This window comes from Heterocephalus glaber, unplaced genomic scaffold (assembly GCF_053883595.1).
Source record: "Heterocephalus glaber isolate CG9 unplaced genomic scaffold, H.glaber_assembly_v1.0 deba00001577, whole genome shotgun sequence".
Classification (NCBI taxonomy): Eukaryota; Metazoa; Chordata; class Mammalia; order Rodentia; family Bathyergidae; genus Heterocephalus; species Heterocephalus glaber.
In genome coordinates this window covers 29,117,134-29,144,824 of record NW_028258358.1, presented here as the reverse complement: position 1 = coordinate 29,144,824, position 27,691 = coordinate 29,117,134, and the positions used below count along the sequence as shown (strand labels likewise).

The 27,691-nt window shown below is 37.5% G+C and overlaps 1 protein-coding gene across 2 annotated transcripts; it reads right to left on the bottom strand.

The window, feature by feature from the left end:
• Gpr180 (G protein-coupled receptor 180) lies at window positions 1-24,696 on the bottom strand. Of its 2 annotated transcripts, XM_021249031.2 has the most exons (10): window positions 24,244-24,376; window positions 23,264-23,453; window positions 21,678-21,836; window positions 18,202-18,402; window positions 11,603-11,783; window positions 11,421-11,470; window positions 8,352-8,509; window positions 5,611-5,802; window positions 3,378-3,455; window positions 1-2,326 (listed from the first exon to the last, which is right to left on the bottom strand). In XM_021249031.2, exons 2-10 carry the CDS (start codon window positions 23,301-23,303, stop codon window positions 2,168-2,170), a joined length of 1,218 nt encoding a protein of 405 aa, XP_021104690.2. In that variant the 5' UTR covers window positions 23,304-23,453; window positions 24,244-24,376; the 3' UTR covers window positions 1-2,167. The 2 variants fall into 2 exon arrangements, with proteins under 2 accessions (XP_021104690.2, XP_004870874.2); XM_004870817.3 differs by lacking the exons at window positions 23,264-23,453; window positions 24,244-24,376 and adding an exon at window positions 24,474-24,696.
• Window positions 24,697-27,691: the final 2,995 nt, after the last annotated feature.

Sequence of the window (27,691 nt, the reverse complement as noted above, 5' to 3'; positions counted from 1 at the left end):
TAAGTTTTGTCCCTGATTGCTAATCAAAGATAGTTTGATGCATTTATTCACAATTGTTTTCCTTCATTTCACAATGGCTCTTCAATAACAAAATAAATTACCAGCAATTTCAACCATACATTAAAGAGTCAGGTTACAGAAATCTGTTAAGTTTCATAAATGCAAACATACCTTTCGATTATATTTACTATGTTATTCATGTAAAATGACACAAAGCTTATTTCTTTCCCACTGCTGCAAGTTCACAAAATTTATGAAAAGGCTACTCTTCTTAGCTAATTAAAAGCAACTCAGTTGAACACAACAGACATCAATGGGTATTGCGTGTGAGACACAGTAAAACAAAAAGGTTATGACCACTCACCAGATGCTATAAACCTAAGATATACCTCAAACTTTCTAGTCTTAACCTGCAGCTTTTGTTTGATAAATGATAATCAAAGAACTATCAGGTCATTTCAACAGCAGGCTGACCTGTTCCTTTGCCATTCTGCTAGTCACAGACACATACATTTTGCCTTTAAAATGAATAAGAATACTCTTCATTTCCAACAAGTCTACATGCAAGGGAAAAATAAAAAGTTATAGATAATTTTAAGTTGCAATACATTAACTATCTAACGAAAAGGCTTAATTACTGGATCATTGCACCATTTCTTTGTTAAAAATGTAACAAGTAGATAAAGAGTATGTTTTAAATAAACCACAGGTAAAAATAAAAAGGTTTGACCAACTTGACAAACAGCAACACAGTAATTTCAAATCAGTAAACATTAGTGGGCCTACTCATTTTATACAACAGGTATTGACAAGCACATAGCAATCTTTAATCAGGCACTTGATAAGAGCAGTTTTTAACTAGCATACTCAATACAGGGGCATCAAACACACACACACACACACACACACACACACACACAAATATGGCTTTATTACAAAGGATTCAAGATGGCAACTACTTAGAATCCAGTGCCAACATGGATTATAACAAATCCAGTGAGTATTTTGTTTTTCAATTATTCACAGAAAATTTAATCCTGATTAAGTATCCTTGGGCAGGAATTCATGGGTAGTTGATGACTGAAACCAACATTTATGTGAAATGCTTCTGTTAATTTAATCTGTGTATATGGCTTAATTATGATTGGGGATTCAATGTAAGAGAAATGAATTATATCAGGATTAAAAATTTTAGCAGCATATCACATAGTACCTTTTCCTTCTTTCTTTTTAAACATAAAGCCACTTGTCCCTTTACCTAAGTGGTCAGATTTTAAAATCCTTTGTCCTTACAACCCTTGTAATGTACCTAAGTTTTATTTTTCATAAATTATTTGTCAAAAATCCTTTGCTGGTCAAGCTAAAACCTGAACTAGTGCCAAAAATGAAGAAAAAAAAGGAGAATAATCTCACTCACAAATAAAAGCTTATTCATCTAATTTGGAACATTTAATATTCATTTCCTGAAGTAATTTTAATTTCTATTTTTTAAATTCTAATATGAAATGCATTTCTTTGAAAGCATCAAAAACAAGCAGCTTTTTTTTTTGGGGGGTACTGGAGATCTAACTCGGGACCTTGTGCTTGCGAGGCAGGCGGTGGAATCACTGAGCTAAATCTCTGGCAAAACAAGCAGTTTTTAAAATCAGTGTATTATACTGATTTCCTAACTGGACTAGTTTAGATATGTATCAGCAAGTAATCATTTAACTGATTACTTTTTTTTGTTTTTTTTGGTACCAGGGATTGAACGCGGGACCTTGCGCTTGCAAGGCAGGCACCTGAACCACTGAGCTAAATCCCCGGCCCAAACTGATTACTGTTTAAAAGACTATCAAACCTGAGTTAGCTATGGATATGTGGCATAGTAAGTAGTGAACATCCTCCCAAAGTATCATATAACTTTTTCACATTTATTAACATATGGAAAGTCTTTCAGTCACCTTATAACAACACTCCTTCTTCAAAGTTTATTGTATAAGCATATTTCAAAACATTTCACATTACCTTTTCTAAGTTTTGATACTGCTTAAATGCAGTTATATAAATAGCATGCTTTACTTTCACTGTTGGATTTTTCATACCAAATGTATGAAAAAAGAGTCACTATATTTGGATCCTTATTGCACTCTTTTAACCAATTCACTTTTTCTTTTAACAACAACCATCAGAAGTGAGGTCGACTTTTGTGTACAGATGATATGGTCAGTGGTAGGGTTACTGAGGAAAGCGAAGAAACTTCCCAGTATAGGCTGTGGGATAAGAAGAGTCTGTAGAGAATAAGCATGGACACAGACTGGCAAAGGATAACACCTACTGTAGCAACCTGCAAAAAAAAAGAATGCTTTTACCACATGCTGAAACAGAGAAAGTAAAGTATATTTGATTTATCAGGAACTCACACACATTTTTTATATTCAGTACATTATTCTTCATCTTTATAAGTACATTTTACCAAAGACATTTTCTACAGTAAAATATGACTTATGTTCAGAAATGTAACTGTCCAAGGGTACAATTCCTTGCCCACATGGTTTACAGACGCCATAGACACGAAATAATTTACTAAAGCATTCTCTCCTAAGGATGCGCACACTTTAGACAGGAGTTTCAGATTCCAGGTTGATGTAGTAAGATGAGAAAAGCATGCCCCCTACCCAAATGTTAGAATACTCTATGAGCCCTTTCAAAAATGCTCGAGTCACTTCCCTTTTCTGTATACTGTCTTCCTATTTATCTACCCCATGTAAACACCTCGGCCTCAGTACACAGCTGCATGTTCCAGCACATATGGCACTGCCTGGAAAGGGCTCTGGCAGAACTCCACTTTGAACCGACGGAGCCACTCAGCTAAGAAGGCAGATTCAAAATTCAGCCTATGTGAGCTGTGACAGTTCGGGCTGTAGTCTCAGAAGTAACAAGATTGATTTTCATAAACCTATCTTGATTTTACCATTATGTAGCAAAAAGGTTTAATCTTTTTTTCTTAATGAAGATGCATCATAAATTTTATAATTTGGGGCTGGGGATGCAGCTCAGCAGCAGAGCACTTGCCTGGCATGCACAAGGCCAAGTTTAATCCCCAGCACCGCAAAAAACTCCCTGCAATTTATAAAACATCACTCTGAAATAGGCTAATGTTATGACAAAAGTTGTTTGCATCATCTTGCTTGTAAATTAAATGTAAGAAAAACTTACTCTGTACTTTGAACTTCTAATGTCCACTGGTTAAATAGGTTTCAAAGTTTTATTTTAAAGAACTCAAGAAACTTCTGAATGGATAAACAGGCCCCTCCTACCTTAACATTTTTCCAACAAAGACGACATTTTCACTTAGGAAAATATTTTGATCATGTGTGACATATATCATTCCTTACCTTATCTCTCTGGTAGTCACTAAACACGAGGGAAATGCACGCTAGAGCCGGGTGGCATAAAAACCACAAGATGCAGCCCTGAAACAAATGAATAGTAAGTCAAACAAAGCACAGCTGGGTCTCTACTTTAAAAATGTACCAAATAAAATCACCACCAGTGTATTTAGGTTCTGATTGGCCTCCGATAGCCTGAGAATAGAGCTTGCAATACAAGAGAGAAATAAATTTACTGTTGCTATGATTTCATACTTTCTTTCTAATTGAATGAGTATTTTTTGGAATTATTTATAACCTTATATTTATAATGCTGTTACATATTTTGATATAGTATAAATACATTAATATAAAAAATTGAGAAAAGCAAGGTGTATGTTTATCTCTGTAAAAAAAAAAAAGAGTATATATTCCTATTTCCATGGAGATACACAAAGAAATTCTGTAAAAATATACAAAAAACTTGATTAAAGGTGGTTCACTGTTTGAGGGATGTATGGAGGGGAAACTAGACAAATAAAAATGGGAAACTTTGTATTTTTCAAATGCCTTTTTCTATTTCCCCTTGAACAGTGGCAACATATTCCCTTTTCTAAAATTAAATACATAACAAATTAATAAATACTTAGGGCATACTGAGGATTTAGGGGCAAAAAAAAAGATGTAGAAAAAAGTGTTTAGTCTATTATTCCTTACATTAAAATGGAGGGAACTGTACATAAGAATATGTATTAAAAATTCTCCAGCAGCCGGTGTGGTGGTGCATACTTGCAATCCCAGCACTTGGGAGGCTGAGGGAAGAACATCACCATGATTTCGAGGCCAGCCTGGACTACATATGAGTTCCAGGGCAGCAGGAACTACATAACAAGACCCTGTCTCAAAAATCAAACAAACAAACTCTAGGAAAATGAATTAGGTACCAATGTTAGAAATTATATGAGGAGGTGACAATCAGCGAGTAGAAGGGAGCAAGGTGAGAAGTACTTTCTGCTGCTCTTTAAATACTTCTGGATGTTTGACCCATTCAAAAAGTTAAATTTAAAACATAATTTTTAAGGAAAAGCATTTGGTACTGTTTCAAATGTAAGACAAAAGAGGAAAACCTAATGCCTAAACACCTCCACTGTACACTAACCAAACAAGCACTCTGTGACCCGGTGAAAAATTCAAAAGCAAAATGGCCCTGGCTTGCTCATTTGGTACTCCAGAGCCTGACACGGCTTCCCGGGGCTGCAGCAGCAGCCCCAGCAGCAGTTTTGCAAAGCTCACTCCGGGAGTCAGGAGGGAGTTTGGTCCTCCTGCACGGCCACCTCAGAGTGCTGGGACGCCGGGGCCGGGCTGGGCGCCAGACAGCTTTCGGTGCCAGTGTGAGCTGCAGATGCGAAGGGGCAGGACTCTCTCAACCTGACAGAAAAACGGAACCTTCCAGGGAGGGAGACTTCTGTAAGTTACTGCTCCAGTCCCTCTTCTGGTCCCTTTCTTGGACTAAACAGGTACAAAAAGAAGTGAATCTGTTTTAAGATTTCTCAGCTGTAAGATGGACATAAATGGGGGAATAAGGTGGACACGATCTCATATGGATGAAGGGGCTGCAACATACTAGGTCCTCAGCCTCCTGGCTTCCCTCACTTATGCTGAAAAATGGTTCCTCACAGGCTGCTAAAACACTGCATAACTCTGAGAGCAGTAGTTCATTGTTAGCTGTTGAGAAATTGCAGACCATATTCTAATTTATTAAAAAAAAATTTAAATATTCTATACCATAGAAAAAGTATAAAATACCTAATGATAAAGAAACTATAGATGAGGCAAAATTGACCTACCAAAGTTTACCTGGAATATAATGGGGGTTCTGTAAAATGGAGCTAATACATTATGTAGGCTGGAATATTAAATAAGAAGAGCAAATAAAGGGCTTAGAGTAGTGCCTATAGACGTGCTTGAAGCCAGGCACAGTGGTGCACACCCGCGATCCCAGCACTCAGGAAGGAGGCTGAGGTGGGAGGATCGGCCAGAGCTTGAGGCCAGCTTGGGCTCTGTAGTGAGTTCAAGACCAGCCTGATACATAACAAGACCCCATCTCAAAAAACCAAAAAACAAATAAAAAATAAATCAAAAAGTGCTTGGCACATAATGAAAATTTAACACAGGTTAGCATGTAGTTGTTTGTGACACCCCACAGAAATTCGAAAGAAGGCGATAATCAGAAGAAGCCACTTTCTACCCCGACTCATACTTTGGCGAATGTGATGTAGAATTCTCTTTTGAGGGTGCTTCTCTCCACCACGATGATCTGATAGAGTCCGAAGCCTAATGACAGCGCCAGGCAAATTCTTAAAACGATGAGAAGGATCCCTGCTAGGCTGTGGTGTGAATGGGAGCTATGATGACTGGTATCTCCAAACTGCTCCCAAAGTAGCAAAATACTCTGCAAAAAATATGACATTTAGAGAGAAAAATGAAAACTATCTACCTTAAAGTAGTTTTTCAACTCTTGCAAACATTCCCTTAAGCATTATATAACAGACATAAACATTATGAAAGTATTCCTAAGAGACTAAGATTTATCAGACTACAAAGGCTTAATAAAGTCCATAGTAAAGTACAGGCAGCCTTTCCTTTCTCTAATAAGCATAAGCTATGGAGAAAGAGGATTTTTATCAAATGAGACAGTTTAAAAACAAGAAGATGATACTGCCGTCATGATTCAAATTCGACATCTCTAAGGACAAAATGCTGTTGAAATGTTTGAGAATAAATGCAAACTTTCTTCTAAATCTATCTCCTTCCTTCAATACCATCATGAGAAATCAAACTTCTGCCTTCCAGCTTACTATCTCAAGTAACTTTTCAGTATCTCAAAATATTTTGTAATCCAGAAATTAACAAGGCAAGTAAGAATGGCTGATTTTAGATTTCATTCTCCCACGATAACCTTCTCATGGTTAGTATGAAAGGCAAAGGAAAGCACATTTTCAAAAATATTCATCATAAGCACCCAGGGCATCTTTATATATCCTTATTTGTCTGTTGACCTTTTCTCCCTATCGTTACTGCAACAGTAAAGAGTTCTCTTTATGCTATTCCCTTTACTTCTATTCAATACAAATCAGAGTTCATGTTCCCTCTGCCCATACTAAACATTCAATCACATAATGTTTTCATCATCAAATATGCCTTTGGGCTTCCTTCATTTGTCAACTAAAGCTCTCAGAACTGTGTCGTAAGTGACCTCCAAAGACATAAGATAAAAACTCAGTATTAAATCTAATTCTTAGCCTTTGTAGGGTTTATAAGAAACTTTTTCCTGTCCTCACTCTCTCTTTTTCTACCCAATATTACTCCATTAATATTCTTTTTTTTTTGGTACCAGGGATCGAACTTGGGACCTTGCACTTGTGAGGCAGGAGGCGGAACCACTGAGCTAAATCCCCGGCCCTATATTAATATTCTTAATAGGTGAACTCCTCTGTCATCCTGCACCTGTGAAACTTCCTTCTTGGGCCTAATATTTGCTATTACTACTTTTACTGTCATCTGATTCCTTTAACTACATTTCTAAACTTAACTTTTACAGTAAACAAGTACTATTATAAAGCTGCCATTTCCTAGGATTCACATTTTTGTATGTCTGAATTCCTTATTTTCATACACATATGATAATATGTGACCTATTTATTTATGGATCTATGAGATCTTTGGTTACTTGTCTCATCAGCCTTGTTTGGCTACTGTTGATCAGGACTATGTCTAGTGCATTTTTTTTTGGTACCGGGGATCGAACTCAGGGTCTCGTGCTTGCTGGGCAGGCAGCGGAACCACTGAGCTAAATCCCCGGCCCCAGTCTAATGCATGTTTAATAAATGCCCACTTAAGCTCTAGATGCCCACTTGAGCTCTAGTGCAGTGTCAAAGTCTTAATTCTCAATTTGTATTTGTCTATGATAATGAAGTAAAATTATAATAAAGTGATAATGAAAACTAAAGTTTTAAAAGAGTTATGAATTGAGAAATGAAAATTCAACCTGATATTAACACTACTCTTCAGAAGTCCTGCATCAAAAATATTAAGTTGGTTAGAATCTTGCTCGTATTTTAATCATTTCTAATTCTTTCTCATTAGCTCCCTTCCTGGAACTGTTTCTAAACATCACCCCCTGGAATATGGTATCTTTCTTAAATCACTCATGGAAATTCAATATGCTTACTTCACACAGCACCTACCATGCTAAACAAATACTAGGGTTACGGATGAATACAGCACTGGCCCCACCCTTCAATCCTGAATTTTTCAATTTATTTAATGTACTAAAATTTACATTATAATGTCCTTTACTGAAGCTAGGTGCATAGCTCATTATCATCTTACAGACTCAATATGAATTTTTTATAGCTTTCATGTGAATTTTTACAATTCACTGCACATAGACATATGGATATTCTAGATATCCATGTCAATGATACCAATACAGAGGAAAACATAGTATTTTTTTTCTAAAATCCAGTTTTGTTTTTGTATTTGTTTTCAAAAACAGAATATCATTCTTTCTTACGCCATAGTTAGCCTTTTAATTAATCTCAGATAGTCAGCTGAATACTTTTATGTATAGTTCTAAAGAGTCTTGTCAATAGATGAAATCTCAAATTCACTGATTCACTCATTCAGTGCTGAATACTTATCATGTGACAAAATATGAAATAAAATTATTAAATGGGAAATACTGTGCTTTTAAAAATTGGCAGGAAGCTCAGTCAAGTAAATTACAATTAAGTTTTATACATGTATATTTTGTAACATATATATAATATATATTTAGTACCCAGAAGATTCACAGAGTATTTGACCAATCATTCTTTAAATCCATTATTTCAAAATAACACAAATTCATCATGAATCCCAGGTTTCAATTTTGAAATGAGATACCATCAAGATTGCATTTCTAAACGTTAGAAGGAAAAACTGAGTATCAACACTCGCCTGGGTTACGACAATGAACACTGCAATGCTGGTGGATGTAGGGGTAGAGTCCCACTGAAGAGGTCTACTCTGAGACTTTTTCATTCTGACTATTGTCCAACCCATGCACAGACTCAGGAGTAGATATAACATCTGGATTTGGGAAGCAATATCAAAAACTAAAGGGAAATGAAAATCAAAGTCAGCCAAGTTTCCACAATACACAGAAGTTGGTACTTTTTTGTACTTAGATAAGAACAATCCTTTTTTGTCACAAAAAGATGGGCATTTTCAAAGAGAAGCTAAGGAAGTTCAGTAAGAGGTATTCATGTATAGTAGTTTTAAGGGATTAAAAATTTGTGATATAATTTGTAAACATTTGTAAGAAACAGTTAAAACAGCGGCAATAGTCCTATTTTAAAATATACAGATGTCCTTATCATTTTTCTAAGTCTAATCTTAAAGCTTTTCATGATTCCCATTTTTCTCAGCTTTTATAATTGTACACATAAGCCTGATCAAAATACACAAATTTCAAATATCATTTCTGCAATGTGGAAAACTTGAGTACCTTCATTTCTGGGTTTTTAGGATTATCTTTGATGGTTGAAGTATAATATGAAGGGAATGCTCTAGAATTATTAATAAGAAACACTATGACCATGAAGTGTATAGTCACTGCAACATCCAATTACTCTGGCTTTGGTTTCAGAGTCCCGAGGACAAATGAAAAGCTCCATGAACTGGTGCAGTGTGCCACCGTGTGGCCATCACTTGCACTGCAGGGGAAGCCTGCTACCTTAAAACGGATGCAATCGGACACCACAAGGAAACAAAAACCTATAAATGCTTCTAGTTCTGTGCATATTTATTATAAACTAGTAATTATTGATTTTTTAGAAGGCTATCATTTTCTTACCATAGTAGATTTTCATTTTAGAATAAACTTGTGGTCCCAATTTAACTACTGTCACCCATCACTTTGATGTTGGTGATTTTTACTTCTCTTTTTTGGGACAGTACTGTGGAATGAAACCAGGGCCTTCACACTGAGCTACATCCCCAGCCCTTTTTAATTTTTGAGGTAGGGTGTGAGTAAGTCACTAAGCTGTTCAAACTGGCAACTCTGCCTTGGCCTGCTGGAGTGCTGGGGCTATAGGCGTGCGCCACCATGCCTGGCTGCTTCACTGTTTTTTAACACAAGGATGTTCTTGCAGAAACAGAGACAACTAGCTGCAGTGTATAATGCTTATACTTAAAAGCTGCAAGTCAAAAATCTACTAATGACATACTTTTGTAGATATATTTTGACAGATCTTCCTCTGCCTTGCAGAGTTACTTTACATTCTGATAATGAATTGTCACTATGCTTGAATGATATAAAATGTCATGGCCTGTCACATTAAATTCATTTTTGTTTCATCACAGTTTTAAATGACTGTGATACCAATTAATTTTATTAAACACCTCACAAATACATAGAGGTTGGCTAAAGAAATATTTCTACATAAGCTGCTATGCATCAAAAACAAATACCTTGGGGAAAGTTCCCTAATTTTCTGACTCATTTCTTTATGTACTAAGTGATATACAGACCAACCAATATAATACTACTGTATAAATGGATGAGTGGAACATTGTTCATTTATTGTTGAAAAATAACTAATTTTAGATAAAATATACAGATCTCACAAAAACTCCATTCTGTCTTGAATTCTAATCCCTTAACCAACCAAACTCTTTATTCTGGGAACTATAAAAGTTACCAACATCAATTTATTGTAGTCTTTTAAGAACAGAAACAATTTTTTTTTGTTTTCCAGCCTTCAGTGAAAATGTCAGACAGTCTAAAACACTGTTTTGTATATAGCTGACATAAATATTCAAAAGTCTTTGATTTTAGTAACAGCTTTGCCACTAATTGGCTCTGTGTTCTTTGTGGACTTGAATTTCCTCAACGAAAACTTATAAGCTAAATTACTCTTCAGGTCCAGTCCCGCTTTAATACTTCATGTGCTACCATCCTCCAAAAAAGGGAGAAGAAGGGCTCTAGACAATGTTCAGAAGGCGATACAAATCCTCTTCACAAGCAGGTTAAAAGGCTCCTGAAGTTCCAGAACCTTAAAACAGGTGGCACGGTCCGGATGAGTGGGTCCTAAGATGATTAATGGCAAGTATTGTAAGACACCAGAAGAAAAATATGAAAAGAGAAGGAAAGGTAAATCCTGGTGTGGTTTCGTATTCAAAATCTGCTTTTTAGAGCAAATCTGTTTTCCAGCCTTAAAAATGACATATGAATTAATGTCCTTCTGAATTTCTCTTTAAGATATCACGACTATAGGCCCTTTTAAGCACCTTTTTTCAAGAGTTAAGATGTGCTATGTGCATGTACCAACTCCCCATCAAGAATGAAATCATTACATACTCCCAACATGTGCTAATAAAAAATAAAAATTGAAAAAAATTAAATATTTTTCTATCATGATGAATTAAAAATTAATTCATAAGCATTTCTCCTATAAATAAAAGAACAAAGGTATGAGAACAGCTTAATTATAGGTGTACATAAGGCCCTGAGTCAGAAACGGAAACAAACAGTATAGAAAAAAGGAATCAGCACAGGTCTGAGTTTGGGCTCTTGCTCAACAGCTGATTGATATTCGGAACCATGTTCCTCTCACTGAGCCCAGATTCTTTATGCGCAGAACAGGAACAAGCACACCTACTTTTTACTGAGGATAAAATGAGGGAATATATACAAATATGCCCTAAAGACAACTAAGAGCCACCACACACACTCTCTATTGTTAAGAAGAAACTAAACAGCACACACGAAAACTAAATCTGCAACTCTGTTTTCAACAGAGCTGAGTTCTAATCGGCCCTAGACAGAAAAATCTTTCTTTATTCTTTCTCTTTTTGGTGTGACAGTGGACGTCAATCCCAGGGCCTCACACCCGGTAGGCAAGCACCTCTCCCACTGAGCTATACCCTCAGCCCAGAATAATTTTAACAAAAGGAAATAAACAGATGTCAAGTTTATCGTAAACGACAACAAAAACAAAAAATAATGCTCAGAAAGATACTCACATTCTGCCAAACTTCCCATAAAAGGTACCCCTATTCCATCTCTGGAGTACCTGGGAAATTGAAGAGTGTGAATTACAAATATGAAAAAAAATTGCTCATAATCAAAGCAAGCATAATTTTGGCAGACTAATTAGGATTAATTAGATGTAATGATGAACACAGTTTTAGTGGTTTTGAGTTACCTGGAGAAATGAATGTAATTAGCTAAAGCTGAAGCAGCTTGTAACAGCAATGCAGTTGTCAGAACCTTTAAAATCATGTGCATGGGTCCTCCTTTCTTAATAGCCTGCCACAATGATTGAGCATAAATGCAAGCAATCACAAAGTACACTAGGACTAGAAGGAAAAAGAACTCATGTAACCCTGTGAAGAGAAGAGAGGGAGTTTGCTTCAGTAAAACAACGCCAGATTAGTTTTGGGCTGCTTTCAAATCTTCCTGTCAGTATTTTTCTAGAACTTGTTTTTTTAACTGGAGTCATAGCATTCACTTTTATATGAACAAAAAAGAGGGAAATTAAACTAATTTTCTACTTTGGGACAAAGTTGTAACTATAAGAAAGTAGATTAGGCTGAACTGAAGTCAAATCTGTAAAAAAAAAACCATAGTGAAGGAAGTCAAAAGACACACCGTAAAATCAGTTTTGTTTAAAAATAACAAGTGAAAACAATGACTTCAGCATTCAGTTACATACAATTCTTACCCTCAAGGTGAACTTCCTGCATAAGAAGTTTAGAAATGGATTTATTCAGTCAACAATAGTTTAGTATACCTCCACAGTGCTTCTCAAAGTGTGGTCCCTGGGTCAGCAGCCTCACCAGAGAACTTCTTATAAATGCGAATTCTTAGGATCCACCTCGAATCTACCGAATTAGAAACTCTGAGAGTGAAGCTCAGCGATCCATGTTAATAAGCCTGAGGGTGATTCTGCTACAACTAACATATGAGAATCACAGCCCTGCAATGTTCCATTTCTTTGACTTTTCACTTGGACAAAGCTTTAAAACACCTGTCATGCCCAGAGCCCCTTCTGAGATAAGTTTCTGTAGCTCCTGCCAATGAAGAAACCTGATGGACAGTTGACTCTACTCCACAATTGGCCACAACTGTGACACCAAACAAATGGCCACCAAGCCAAGTGGCTAACAACAGAACTTGTTTCTTAAAACTAAGTTGGCAAATGAGATTCTCTCCTGAGAACTCAAAGTATAAAATATGGAAAGGAAGTACATAGGAGAGGTTGAAGCTGAAAGGAGTTGATGTTGGGTCAGGACAGGCCATGACGATATGGTTGGTGAAATTATTAGTGAGTTAGCAGAAGTCAGGAGCAAAGGGGATTAGTTGGTTGGCAGAGATTAAGTAAGAATGTGCAGATTTTATATTGAAAGAGGTGCCAGTCACCATAGCAACCTCTAAATCCTACTGGCAGCTCTTCTGCGTCGCCCTCATAACCCCATGATAACTTTTTTCTGTATTTGACTCTTTGCGCTGAGTTTTCATTTTTCAAAAATCTCAGAAAATTTTTATAATAAATCGGAAAGTTTACCACAGAAGCCTTTGAGTTTTACGTTTTTGAGTTTAACGGTTTACATCAACAATCATCTCTCAGTATCCAAGAGACTGGTTCCAGGACCGAAATCCATGGATGCTCACGTCCCTTACATGAAAGAGCACAGTATCCGTACATGACCTATGTACAGCCACCCACATACTGTAAGTTATCTCCAATCACTTATCATACTTAACATAATACAAGTGCTATCTAGATAGGAGATATACTGCGCTGTTTAGAAAATAATGACAGGAAAAAAGTCTGTACATGTTCAATACAGACACAATTTTTCCCCCAAATATGTCTGATCCACGGTTTTTTGCATCCAGAGATGAGGAACCGTACACACGGAATGCCAACTGTTCTTGATTACACTTTAAAAAGTCCCCGATAGGGCCGGGGATTTAGCTCAGTGGTTCGGCTGCCTGCCTTGCAAGCGCAAGGTCCCGAGTTTGATCCCCGGTACCAAAAAGAAACAAAAGTCCCCAATAGCCAGGATTTTGCAGTCTGTGTAACACCACAGTGTTACTGCTGAGGCTGTGAATAAAGTTGTCTCTCGAGTCTGGGGCTGAACCGTCTGGACTGCAATCTCTCCCACTCCAGCTGTGAACACTAGGCCTGCTTCAATTTCCCATCTAGGGTAAACGCCAATTAATGAGCAGAAATGAGAATATATCCATTATGTGAAAAACAATTTTGGAAAAGCAATCCAGATGACACAAATCATGGGAAAAACAGCCAATAAATTGTTCAACCTCAATCTTTTTTTTTTTTTTTTCCGTATAGTTAGGAGGGGGGAAAAAACAGCAAGAAGTTTTTCAGCCACTGGGTGTCTCTCCTGCTCTACCTACAGAAAGGCTGATAGTTCACTTTTTTTTAGCACAGGTAAAAAGGTCTATTTAGACTTCAGGAAAAGAAGATCAAATAACAGAAGGGGCATACTTTCTTTTTAAACTTCTTACATAGATATGTATTGCAGCTTTAGAAATACTGAAACAAGACAGAAAATTCAAATGTTTACCATAACACCTGTGGGTCTTTATGTTATGCTGCGTTTTGGATCTTAAGTTTTTATTTTTCCTTCTTTGTATTAAAGAATTAAAGCATTCTATTTAAAGTTTTATTTACTTATAATACTTGATAGAATTATAGGATAAAGCATCAGGCTCCATTAGGTTACAAATCTATCATGAAAATAAAATTCTCGATTTACTGAGAAATTACAAGAATGTAGGAGACTTTAAAAAATAACATACACATCGCCAGGAAAAAATGTTTTAGGATTATACAATATTTAATGTATGTCTCAGGAAAAGCTAACATTATAACCAACAAAGAAAACTGTTTCAGTGAAATAATACATTAAACAAACTAAACTGAGACATTTATCCTGTCCTTTTTTTTCACTAAATTTTAGATAAATAATTCTTCCTTGTAAATGATTTTTACCATTCACAAGACATTTTAAGGATAAAATGCTGGTTCTGTTCTCAGTGTTTGTTTGTTTTTACATCACCTCTAAGAAAAGTCCCCCTGTTTTTCTCTTCAGCTACTAATTTTACTTCTGTTCTGCTCCCAGCCTTCACAAGAAAGCAGTCTGTGTTTGTTCACATGGAAATGAAAATCTAATGTTAAAACAAGTGGATGGATACTGCCTGTTAAGCCTTACCTTAAACCTAGTACACACTAAAGATGAGCATGGCAAACTTAAGGAAAAACCACTGGCAAAATTAAGTAGGAATAAAACTTAAGAGGATAGCTTCAGTCACTTGAGCCCTAGCTAAAGGGACAAGGGAGAGGAGAGGAGGGTAGAGAAAGGGGAAGAAGCCTGGGTTGAGGGGCAGACAGACCTGCTTCTCCACCATCTTGTGGTCTCAGAGTCCCAGGGTCCACTCACTCTGCTGTGTCCCAAAACCAATCAGAATTTCCAATACCCTGCCAGCAGGAGGTAAACCTAATATCCTTGCTGGATTTGTCTACCTTTATCATCTTTCTGACATCTTAACTTACCTTTCTCTGTGATGGTGTACAGCAAGGGTATATGACCCAGTTCTGACAAATGAAAAGTGATGGGGAATTCCCTCCTCTCAAAAAGATACAGACTATCACTATTACCTACACGGAATGCTCAGAAGTGCTGCTACAGCTAACTTTGAACTTGAGGGAGCTAAAGAGAAAGGTGAGGATCGGAAGATAGCAGGGAAGAGATGCTAAATAATCTACCCTTGAGAAACCTTGGAACTTACTGTTTAAAATAGTAATTTCTTTACTGTCCCTACCACTTGCATGAAGGTTTTCTGTTACTTTAAGCCAAAAACATCCTAACATGTTACTAGCAACATGTTACCAGTGCTAAATGGGATGACCAACCTGTTATCTTTTGAAACATGGAGGAAAAAAGGAAAACAGAAAAAAGCATGAAGATATCTGCTGGAATCAAAAATGGCAAGACCACAAAAGCAGCAGGGCTGTAATATTCCAATGAAAACCAGTCTATCTGCTTTGGGTCATACTGCTCTCAGGTTTCCAGATACTTCTTTTGGTTTCTAACAAGAGCACAAATACTGTAGGCAAAGATTTTAATCTTTTTAAGAAACAGTTCCATTTTATTCTACCTTAAAGAATTATATTCATATTTAGTACTTTGTCAAGTGGTATAAAACTTGCCTTAGTTTGTTTTGTAGGACCGAACCTACTGTGTAAAGTTATGAATTTAAAACTCTGGTAAATATAAAATACATTAATTGGTTTGAAAGAAAACAAATTATAAAATTTCACCACAGTAACATGCAACGTTAGTTTTGGCTATGTGCAGCAGGTTATTTTAATTCAAACTTCTTAGAAATATCGTAATAGTTCTTAGTAAAAAGCATAGCAAATTAATTTTCCTTACTTAGAACAGATAATTAGATAAAATTAGCAACAGTGTTTAAACTGAATCAATTGGAGATTATCCCCCTGGAAACAAATTCCATAACTGAGGGTACAGAATAGGAAGAATCTCTCTCAGGGCTCTACGTTAAACCAACACATCACTACAACAATATGGAATGCAGATTTTTAGATAAGTGGTTCTATACATGGGAATCAACTTCAGAGCTCTGAACCAGCTTGTGGCTTCCACTCCAAACCAAACTTATTTGAGACTCTAAGGGTAGACACCTGGTTTTTGTTTTTTTTCCTAAATCTCTCTAGATGTATATACAGTAAAGTATTGGTTGTACCAATGTATTATTCAATGTAGAATTATGCACAAAGGCTTTTAGCATTTTAATCAATACAATGATGTGATTTTTTGGAATTAAGTCAGCCACACAATAGGGTTGGATACTTTTGGCACTTTTTAATAATCAAGCCCTGCAGGTTAGACCTGCCCAGAATCTCACAGTTAATAAAAATGCATATTCAGAGTTGCTCCTTAAGTATCATAGTGACCTGACCAATGTAACTTGCTCTGTTCTGGAATAAAAAAAGAATGCTTTTAGATATCAGAGTAAGCACCAAATCACAGTCAGTGACAAAATCAGGAAAAGGTAGAAGGAGAACAAAGAACTAAATGAGAATGCATGAATCCTAAAGGCAGCCAGAACCCAGGATGTTAAGGAAAACATTAGAAGATAATAGGCAAGATAGGCAAGAGGGGCCCGAGCATGGCCCATAGCACAAATGTGAACAGTTTATGGAGTGGAAGTCAGAGTTCAAATGCCAAATTGGGAATGAGGCAGAAATGGGAGCCAGGATAAGGAGGCAAGAAAAAGTGTATTAAGATCCAGAAGAGTCTCATGAATGTATGCAATAAATAAAACACTTCTTGAGTCAAAGGTTGACTGCCTGGAAGGCAGGAGGGAAGAGGGCCAGAGGACTGAGACTTTACTAGAGGCAGAGGGTTTATGTGTACAGTGATTGCAGCAGAGTATTACTTCTTGGTGAGCCTAGACCAATGCTAAAAACAAGTGTCATAGTTAAAATGGACCTTAAAGGAATTTATTCCAACCATCCATCAAATGCTATCTATCAGCAGACCTGGGTTTCATCAGTTATCTTTCCAAAATGTGGAAAATGTCAACATTTACTATAAAGATAAAAGAAATTTGAGGACTCAATTAACTTCCAATGATGACCTATAGTGGCCCAAGGTGTCATTAGTGAAACATAACCTTTAAGGTCCTCTGTACTCAAAAATAACTTGAGTTGCTTACACTATGTAATTTCCTTCACAAAAAGAACTTCTAAAACTATTTAAAAATGTTGGGCATTCTATTGTTACTCTGTATGAATTTTTTCAAACCAAAGGATACTTCTTAAAAATGCTCATTCCTTTATACATTATTTGTGACCTACTATCTCTTATATATGATCTTTGACTTGCTTTTCTCCCTGCAGAAAATGTATACTTTGAACTAACCAAGTAGTTCAGTCTAGTGAGGCCCTCTACCTTCCACCCATCTCCTTTACGGCCAATGAGATGGAATGGAGCTGATTTCTCTGTAAGCAGATTGACAATTTCAGATGACCAATAAACTCATAAAGAGGTAAACCCCAAACTCTTTTCTTTGAGATGGCCTGCAAAGAGCCTTACTCCATGTTGACAGACCTATTAATTTTATAGTACGTTTATTATCATAAGAAGTCATTCATTCTGTCAGGGCTAGGACGGTAGGGCAGAATGCAGTGGTCTAAAATTTTGATGAAACATCTTCAGGGAGTAAATCTTGTTTTAGAAAACATTAGTTTCTGCTCATTCCAAAGTCAACACCAATAAAGGTAATGTCTATATTTGTTCAAGCAACCTAGTGAACGGACAGCCCTACAAAGTAGTTCAAGTTTCTAATCTCAATCACTGACTTACTAATTTAGATTGTTCAATTTATTAACATGTTTATTAAATTAATGCTAGGATATGATAAAAACAAGATTTCAACTCTACAGAAGAAACTAAAAACAACACAACTCTATCACCCAGAATATGCAGACCATCTCTTAATATTTTTATAGTTTATTCTCTGCAGTTTTAAATACACTTGTAGTCATGCAATATAAAATTCAGTGTTCTGCTTTTTAAACAATATTATAGCTATCAAAATCCTCTAAGAAGATTCATTTAACTGTTTTCCTATTGTTAAATCTACAGGTTGCTTTTTAGTTTTTAATATTCTAAAAATACAATATGAAGATATTTGTACATACGTCTTTTAAAAAAATTTATGATGTATTTAAATAGATATTCTTACCAGATTCCCTAGCACTAAAATGGTCAAATGGATTCCCTTCAGCGTCTGGGTTTAGCAACACTATTTCAAATGGGATATCTTCCACCTGAGAAGTCTCCGTGTCACCTTTGCATGTATGCTTGTCTGCATAAAACACATGCCACGTTTGTGGAGATGGAATCTGGGACACTGTCAGATTATGTTCAGTCTGGTTCAATGTCACTTTAAAGAGAAAGAAAAGAGCACCTTTCAAAGTCAAATTCTGAAATGTATTTATTGTTTTAGTCATACGATCAATTTGGGGTTAGAATTCCTTTTCTTTTTTTGCCTCAGAAATCTAAGCTCTGGTATAGTACTGGAATAGGCATACAAATTGGAAAGGAATTAAATTCAAAATCACTATAAAAATAGTATAAAACACCACAAAAGAGCAGAATAATTTTATTGAAAGTTTCAATTTACTTTTTAAAGTTCCCAAATGCAACATTTAAAAATTTATTTTACTGTGTTAAAATATATACAAGATTTATCATTTTCATCATTTTTAAGAGAATAGTCTGTGGCAGGAAGCACGTCCACAATGTTGTGCAACAATTACATTAACACTTCTCAAAAGCTGAGTTAACTTAAACTAGAGCATATTACAATATATCTAAAATAAGGAAATATTACAATATATCTAAAAATTATGCCAGACAAATGGCTTTAAGATTTTCTAAAATATTTTTCTAACAAGTCATTCTGTAAAAAGGTATGAAAAGTATAAAAATAGAAATTACAGGGATCTTAAAGTTACACTGAATTGGGACCATACAAGGTAGTATGATCTGGTGGATGGAAAGAGTCCTGAATGCGGGCGTCGGAAGATCCATGTTAGAACCTGGCTTCAGTACCTACCTGCTATGTGACCCTGGGCAAGTCACATATACAGTGATGCTCACTCATTTGTGAAGCGAGGGTGATAGCTACAGTACAGGACTGAGTTACATGAGGCATCTAGCATGGTATCCGTAACAGAGCAGTTGTCAAATAAATATTAATTCTCTTTCCTTTCTTTAAAACAAAGTGATTACAGCTAAGAATATAGTTTCTCTGAAGTACCTGAAGGCTTTTAATAAGAAGTTAATATACGAACAATAACTGGTTCCAAAATAAGGTTGTTGAAATGTGAGGCTTGTAATTACAGACTCAAGGCCTCATTATATAAAGGTTCTGCCATGTTGCTGTTTTATCACTATTTTTGATAAGACAATACAAAAATTCACCGCTGCATTTTTAACAACATATTTTTTGATCTTTCATTTAAAATTATGTGGATTGCATCAAACAGAAACAAAAGTATACTTATAAAGTGATATTGGCCTTTGGTTTTCATCTTGCTGTCTTTTTCAACAAGCCTGGGAAGCAAGCCTCTTGACAAAACTGCCGGTTCGTTGTTTTTGAGACAGAAGACTAGAGCACAGCATGTGTAGACTATGCTAGTGTAATTAGTACCTCAAATATTAACAAAACCTGAATTGCAGAGAATGGTGTTGAATGGATTATTGCCCAGTTGTATTATGAAAGGAAAGAATATTAGTAACCAAAAGACACAGAATAAAATACTAACACCTTTAAGTGATTTTTAAAATATACCAAATATACAAGAGGAATATATGCATAAGATGTAAAAGGACAGCATATCAAAATGTTTTGTGTATAGTGTTATACTTGGCCCCAGTGATGGTTAACTGTCTGTCAATGTGATAGGCTTGGGAGCCAAGTGTGTAAAGCCCACTGCTGGGTGTGTCTGGGCGGGTCACAGAGGTGTGGCCTTGGGTTCTATATCTAGTCCCTGGCCCTGACCTCTCTGGTACTGCTCCCCTGCACTGTTTCTTGGCTGCCATGAACTAAGCAGCTTTGCTTTGCCATGTCCTTTTGTCGTATTTCTCCCTGGAGCTAGCCAGCCAACCACACACTCAAGATGGACTGATAAATTGGAAGGGGGCAGAGAGGTCCAAGAGAGGCGCGTCAGAAGAGCCCTCAGGTTCTCCCCCGTGTCCTGGCTCAGTGTCCTTACCCGTTCCTGAAGCGGCCAACACTGGAAGAGGAGAGGACGGGGGCACAGGGGGTTCAGTTTGGAACCAAAGGTCGTAAACTTTTCTATTAAATATGTAGGGCAGTTGGATGAACAAATTGGTACAGGAAGGAGAAGAGCGAGCATTTGCACAAATTTCTGTTAAGTTCTGAAGTTCCGAGGTGAGGTAAGTAACTTTATGTAACTGCCTCTGATATCTGAATAGAATCTTTCAGACCTCTTTAGCATACTACCAACATCATCCTACACATCTAGATAATGGATAGCCACAAAGAATGACAAGGACTGGGAAGCTCTACTTTTACTCCCTTTCTGGCTAGCTCTCCTGAGGGAACCAGACAGCTGCTGATTCTCCGAGATGTTTAGAAATGGAAGTGTTTCACTTGAGTAGGCAAAAAGAGCCTCCTACTATGTTCCTTCAGACAGATAAGTCCTTGAATAGGGGGTCAGGGGGCGGTTCCTATTTTTTCTCACAAATGCTTCCAATTCCTCATGTGGTCTATAATGAGTTAACATAACAAGAGGTAATATGGCTAGAATAACACATGTATGCCATTATGCCATTTCTAAATTATAAAAGTTTTACACAGCTTTTACTCCAAACAGCTAACACCCTAATGCAGTGGTGGTGAACCTATGGCAGGCATGCCGCAGGGGGCTGTTTATATCATTGAAAGGTCTGAAAGGTTTGCCATAACCACCCTAATGCATAGAATAGTGTTGATGAGGATGGATGAGTGAAGATTCAAGCCACTAGATAAGGATAAAGCAGAGCCTCTCCAGAGGCAAACCTAGAGGTTTACAAATGATGTGGTGACATATTTTGTTACCAAACAACCAAGTGTCAAGTTCCAAAGATATGTTATAAAACAGTACTGGACTAAGTTATGCAGTTAACTGAGGCAATACATGTTCAATGTTTAGCTCAGTGCTGGTAGATAACATACAATGAACAAATGTTATTCTGTGGGGCCAGTAGGTAGAAATATATGTGTTATGATAGCATGAACTATGCAAACTGTAGAGTCTGAATGAGGGAAAGGATACCCTTATAACCTGGATATTTTTCAAAAATCTTATTGAAAAAGGAGGAAAAAAGCATTCTATCTTTTGAACAAGTAACAAGTTAGTTTCCTTAAAATTCAGCTTAAAATGTACTTGGCAAAATGTGATCAAAATGTACTGCAAAATGTGATATATGCCATCCTGAACCATTCTGGTAGGTACACAGGTACTGTACTATACTTCAACATTAAGGTGAAAACAATCAGATGTAATGGTCAAAAAAGAGAAAAAGAGGGCCGGGGATTTAGCTCAGTGGTTCCACTGCCTGCCTCACAAACGAAAGGTCCCAAGTTCGATCCCCGGTACCAAAAAAAAAAAAAAAAAAAAACAAGAGAGAGAAAAGGAATATACTCACTTGTCAGCTGAGCTCTGGATAATTTTTCACTACAACTATAAGCATGATTGTTTTCCTGCAGGTTTAGCCACTCCTGGGCTTGGAACAGGTAGAGTTTAGCTTCTTTTCCAATAGCGACTGCTATGTTGTTGATTCTGACACACAGAAGAGCATGGTCACCTTGAGATTAAAACAAAAATTATCAACTAGTTTGGGTTTATATGGCACTAAGAAGGGAGGACAATTCAACACCTACTGATCCAAATGGGTATTTAAAAAACACAATTTTCTTAAGTCTCACTTAACTAGGTCAATCACAATAGAATGAATATTGCATTCAGATGGAAGACATTATTCAAATTAACATGATACATCCTTATAATTCAGCTGTCAACTGCTAACATTCCACTAAATAATAGAAACATCTGGGATATTTGGACATTTACTGTAATAGAACTTTTGTCTCATTTTACAACCACTCCATTGTAATGGAAATGGAAATGTAATGTAAAACCATCTTTTACATTTTTTTATTAACTGTAGAAATTTCCTGACAGTTTGTTTTTAAAAACATGACTATTAATATTTAATTATGCTTTTAATGTGAAGACGTATAGTATACCTAATAGCAAGAAAGATTAAAAGTTTTGGGGGGATACACATTTTACACCTGAAACAAAATTTGCTTCTGTAAGCTTTACAAAAGAACTTTCAGACCAATATATGTTAGGTGATTAACCACTGAATAGTGTACCCCGAGTGTTAGGCAGGCAGTGCGTCTGCTTATGTACTAACATCCGGAACTGGGCAGGTGTCATTTCAACCTTAGTTGATTCTTGTATTGAATAAACTTGATAAAATTATCTTGTTCATATTTCCTGTTATATTATCTTATAAAAATCAATGAAAAATATGCAATTTTTGGTCATCCTGTACTTAAATAACTGGACTGGTAACTGGTTAATACAGAATGAGCTTGGTTGTACAAATCAACTACAGTTAAGATTCAGAAGAGAAATGGCAAAAAGTAGTTGCTTCTAGGGAAAGGGACTCTGGGTGAGGAGAGGTGAAACAAGAAAATGTTCTTCATTTTAGCTCGTATATTCTCAGTTCTTTAAATTTTAGTTACAAGAGTTATCATTGGTTACATTATATATTATCAACAGTCTGAAAAGTGACCCTGTGGTCCTATTTAATACTTTATATTGCATTCAGAGTTACAGTTCATTAATTCTGTATAGTTTCACTATTATTATTGTACTGAACTGGAATTCACTAAAATTGGTAATAATTCAGCATATATGGAAATGTAATTATGTATCTTATATAGAGTCCACCAAAAATATACACACTTCAGCAGTTCACTGTTCTAATAAATGTCTGGAAGCTAATGGCCACCACTTTGAGCTCCTCTTATAATTGTAGAGGCCAAAGATGACTTGTATTAATCTCATGATAACCCAATAAATTTAGTATTAAAACATTTATACAAGTTTTTCTTTTCCTAAGGTATACATTTTTTGGCAGACTCTGTAGATATGAGAGAGAGAAAATATACTTGGAACACCCTATCCGAAGTCTTGCCTTGAGAAATCTGGATTTAGTACCTGTTTCTCCTCTGTTTCCCAGGTAATCATCATGAACCATCAGAGTTGTCTAAGCCTCTTTACTGATCATGAGGAATAATCCATGTCATAACTTCCACACATCCTAGATTTCCCAGTACTATTCAGACTGTGCCATTTATTATAGTGACAATACCATCATTGTCAAAGTTACAGTGAGTTGATTAAGAAACTGAAATTGGGACAAAAATAATAAAACTATTTCAAGGGTTCCTTCATTCAACCAATCCACGCTGGATTTTGGAAAACTAGGTTTCATTTCTTTTCTTAGCTGTCTTTAAAACTTGTTTTTTAAAATCAGTTTCCCTCCCTTTATACTATCAATTCTGTAATTTCCCAATACTTTAAGTTCCTTTCCCACACCAAAACAGTTTCTCATTCCTATGATCTTTTAAGAATCTTTTCTAGGATATTCTGACCTTCACAGCTGCACCTTATTTTAATGCAACTAAACTAAAGACCATATAATCCAAAGATCCTAACTTCATCATAGAAAACAATTATTTGAAATACAGTACTAGTCAAATTAAGAGTATCAAGAAAAACACTGAAATAAATGAGGCAAAAATTAAAATGAACTGCAAATTCTTTCAGGGAGAGCAAGAAGGTACAACTCAGATGCAGCTCTGATTTCGGTCGGGCCAAAGAGAATACCAACTACGTATTTCCAGAAGACTGCACTTACACGCATTTCTACCGATTTAATTTAGGTGTCACATTCCAGAGTAAATCTGCCCGCTAGAACCCAAGAAACCCACTATTCTGCCAATAATGGCAATTGGATCACAACCACTGCTCCAAGTAGGTTTTATCAAATGAGAGTAAAAATGGAAGAGCAAATCTAAGTTCCTGGACTTCCACCTGCACGCCATCCACAGCGCTTGAATGTTTCCAATCTCGTGGAGTCAGGAGTGGGCAACGGGGCTTTTTTGGGGGGAAAGATCGCGAAAGCTGCAACAGACCCGCGCCTCGGGTACTCGCTTGCTCGGAGAGGGCTGGGGAACAGGAACTGGCTTTCAGGTGCTCAGGTCATGCAGGGGCGGCCGCGGAGGGGGCAGGCCAGGTGAGGCCCGGAAGGCGCCCGCCGCCCGCGCGGCAGGGAGGGGCTGGGCGCCGCCGGCCCGACCCAGCGGAGGAGGCGGGCACAGGGACCTGAGGGGGCGCCTCCCCGCCGCTCCCCGCCCTGACCTACCATGGAACTCGAAGTGGCCGATGCTCTGGCCCGGGGCGTCTCGGGCAGCGGCGCTGCTGAAGCTGCCCCGCAGGGTCTTGCCCAGGCTGCCCCGCGGCCACCAGCAGCACGCGAGGGCCACCGCCAGGAGCCACAGCGCCCCCATGCCCCGCCTCCCGCTCCGCACCCGAACCCCGAACCCTAACAGCCAGAGTCTATCAGCCCCACGTCGGCAGCCGGGGAGGGGGTGGGGCCAGAACCGCCGGGACCCTGACAGCCAATGAGGAGAACCCTTCTTCCACGAGCCAAGGATATCTACCAATAAGAGGCCGAGGTGGGCGGGACGCGCAGATCCGCTTGTCCCATCACTCCTTTGCCTTTTGGTTAGTTCCCGCCTTTTTTCCTATGGGAATCGAGAGGACGTTGCCTCAGGTTGCGGAAATATATCAACCTCCTGCTTCTGGCGTGGCATACTACTACGCATGCGCAGACGCGCTGGCTTGGGTTGGTGGGTCTTTGAGCTGATTGTGGACTTCAGGAAAAACTGAGAAACCTGTGATAGTTTCCCGAGACGAAAAGTCCTTCAAAGTTGGAACCATGTTCTTATCTTTTTCTCCCTCCACGCCTATATAATCTACTGGACTCGTCCACTTTAAGATCTCAAAGACACTTAGCCTGTCTAGAGTTTAAAGCATGACTTTTCTTGGCCCCAACCGATTTCTCTATCCTAGTTTCCCTGTCTCCTGGAATTAGATCTTCACTCAGCAGGCCTGACAGCCAGGAATCGTAGGGTCCATCCTTATTAAGCCCTCACAACGAATGCTTATTGGCTCCTCTTCTGGTGATTGTAGGAAGCAGCAGCAACAAGCATAGCATATTCAGGGCATCACTTAGTTGGCCCATGGCAACTGACCTCCTTCCAGTCTGACTTCTAACTGGCGGCATCTATCTCTATCTTAGAGCCACAAAAAGCTTTAGGTAACAATTTGATTACATCACTTTCCTTCAAAGACCCTCCACTGCCTTCGGTGCACAACCCAAACTCTTCCCATTGTAGCTCTCACACCTTTCACATTTCCATCTTTCAACTTTTTTTTTTTTTTGGTACCGGGGATCGAATTCCGGTCCTTGCGCTTGCGCAGCAGGCGGCGAAACCACTGAGCTAAATCCTCGGCCCTCATCTTTCAACTTCTAATCTCCATCCTTACCAGTTCCATAAATACACCAAGTCTCATCTCTAGGTCTGTACCATTTGCAAATCCTCTGGCTGGAATATTTCTGCTTGTCCTACTACTCAACATCTACAGCCTCTTTTTCCTACTGTATCCCCCTTTTACCAACCCCCTTTGAGAAGCCTTTCTCAAACTCTCAAGTCCGTGATAATTGCCCCTGGAACCAGAATCCTTTACTTCCCTATCAGGACCCTTAGCACACTATTCTGTACATGATTTGATTCATCTGAATCCTTATTGCATTTTAAGGTCTGGCTGGTCAGAGAGGATGTTTGTGTAAACAAAAGCAGGACTCAAAATTATTTCCTGAATTAATATACATAATTATTTTCATTCAACAAGCTTTTATGATATATAAGCAAGTTCTCACGACATACCTCAGCACTTAGAAAAAGAAATCAGAATACCTCTTATTCTATTTAGCATTTTCAGTATCTTTGACCAGGATTAAACTGGAGGTGTTAGTATTTGGGGACTTAAAAAAACATTGCACTAAACTGGGCATGGCACACACCTGTAATCCCAGGATTACAGGATTACTTGGGAGGCTGAGGCAGGAGGATTGCCATGAGTCTGAGGCCAGCCTGGGTGACACATACATAGCAACACCCTGTCTCAATACATAGCAAGACCCTGTCTCAAAAAACAACAAAAAATTACATTAGTTCTTTTTTATTACAAAATTAATTAATGCAACTTAGAGAAAAATTCGATTAAAAGTATATAAAGTAAAAAAAAGTCCCTATTTCGTCCTTCACTTGCCCTTACCCAATACCCAAAGGTAACCCTTGTTAATAGTTTAAGGTGGATCCTTTCAGACAAACCTTTAGAAACATATGCAGTGTTCAAGTAAATTTGGTCTCAGGCTCCTGCCAGTATTTTGAATTCCTACATAGAGTACTGCAACCAAATTTAGTGTATAAACAATTTGCAGGCTAACTAGGAGTAAATTCTTTCAGCAAGCAACAGTCTCAGCCAATCACAATACATTAATTTCAGCCAATCACAGGCTGCCACTCTAAATCAACCTCTGTCCATATGTGTAAGATGCATGGTCAGATGAGGTCTACATAAGGCAAACTTGGCGCAGTATCCAATCAACCTATTTCTAAATATCACTTCCATTTTTTTCCCCTATAAATTCTGTCTGCACATGTTGCTGGCTTAGGCTCTCTGATCCTTTCTGTTTTGAATTCTGCCCAATTTATAAATTCTTCTTTGCTCAAATAAACTCTAATAAATTTAATTTGTCTAAAGTTTTTCCCCCCATTAATAGTGTTTTTTTGTAAGCCACGGACAGGGATAAGATTTGTCCTGAAGGAAACGCAGATCATGGATAGGCGTTGAATGCTGTGAAGCCGTCTCTTTTGTCTCTTGTCTTTCTTCTCTTGATCAGCTCTGTTTTTCCTCTATCACTGAAGATGGGCTTTTGGGTTCCTCAGTTCATTTGAAAGGACATGGCCACTAACAAGTACTAAACGAGTAGGTCCTCAGAGATTAAGAAGAGCAAGTGGATTGTGCTAGAGCCTTAGTATAATTTGAAATAACAAGAAAAAGCTTCAATTGGCCTAGAGGAAGCCAAATGTCCATCCTGTAGCCAGCCTGGCATGAACCAACTTGATGGATAACAAAGGGTAGGCGATTCAGGTTTTTAAAAAGCTGTAAGTACCCATTCCAAAGACTGTGGTCCTCATTCCATGACAGTGCATTCTTTCTAAAGACTATATAAATCTGTATTTTAAAAGTCAGACAATCTCATGCACACTTAGATTACATCTAACTTTTTCTTATTAAATAATACAATTATCTAGTTAAGATATCGTGGAATTTAAGCGTCACAGAGTATTTATATTTGAATTTTTCACGTTATCACTTTGCCCTCAAAAAGACCTAAGGGTAGGATCTAAGGAAGATCTTTATCATGACTGCATTCAGGCTGCGCTGCCTGTAATAATATTAACAATAAAAGGTAACTTTTCTATTGCAACTCGCATTTCCACAGTGCAA

Excerpts from the sequence above, each read along its gene's own strand:
- Gpr180 (XM_004870817.3), bottom strand. The coding sequence starts at position 24,618 with ATGGGGGCGCTGTGGCTCCTGGCGGTGGCCCTCGCGTGCTGCTGGTGG. Across the intron at positions 11,784-18,201 it reads TTTTAGTGCTAGGGAATCTG|GGTTACATGAGTTCTTTTTC; the intron begins GTAAGAATATCT and ends TTCTCTTCACAG. Across the intron at positions 8,510-11,420 it reads TATGGGAAGTTTGGCAGAAT|TTTTTGATATTGCTTCCCAA; the intron begins GTGAGTATCTTT and ends ATTTCCCTTTAG.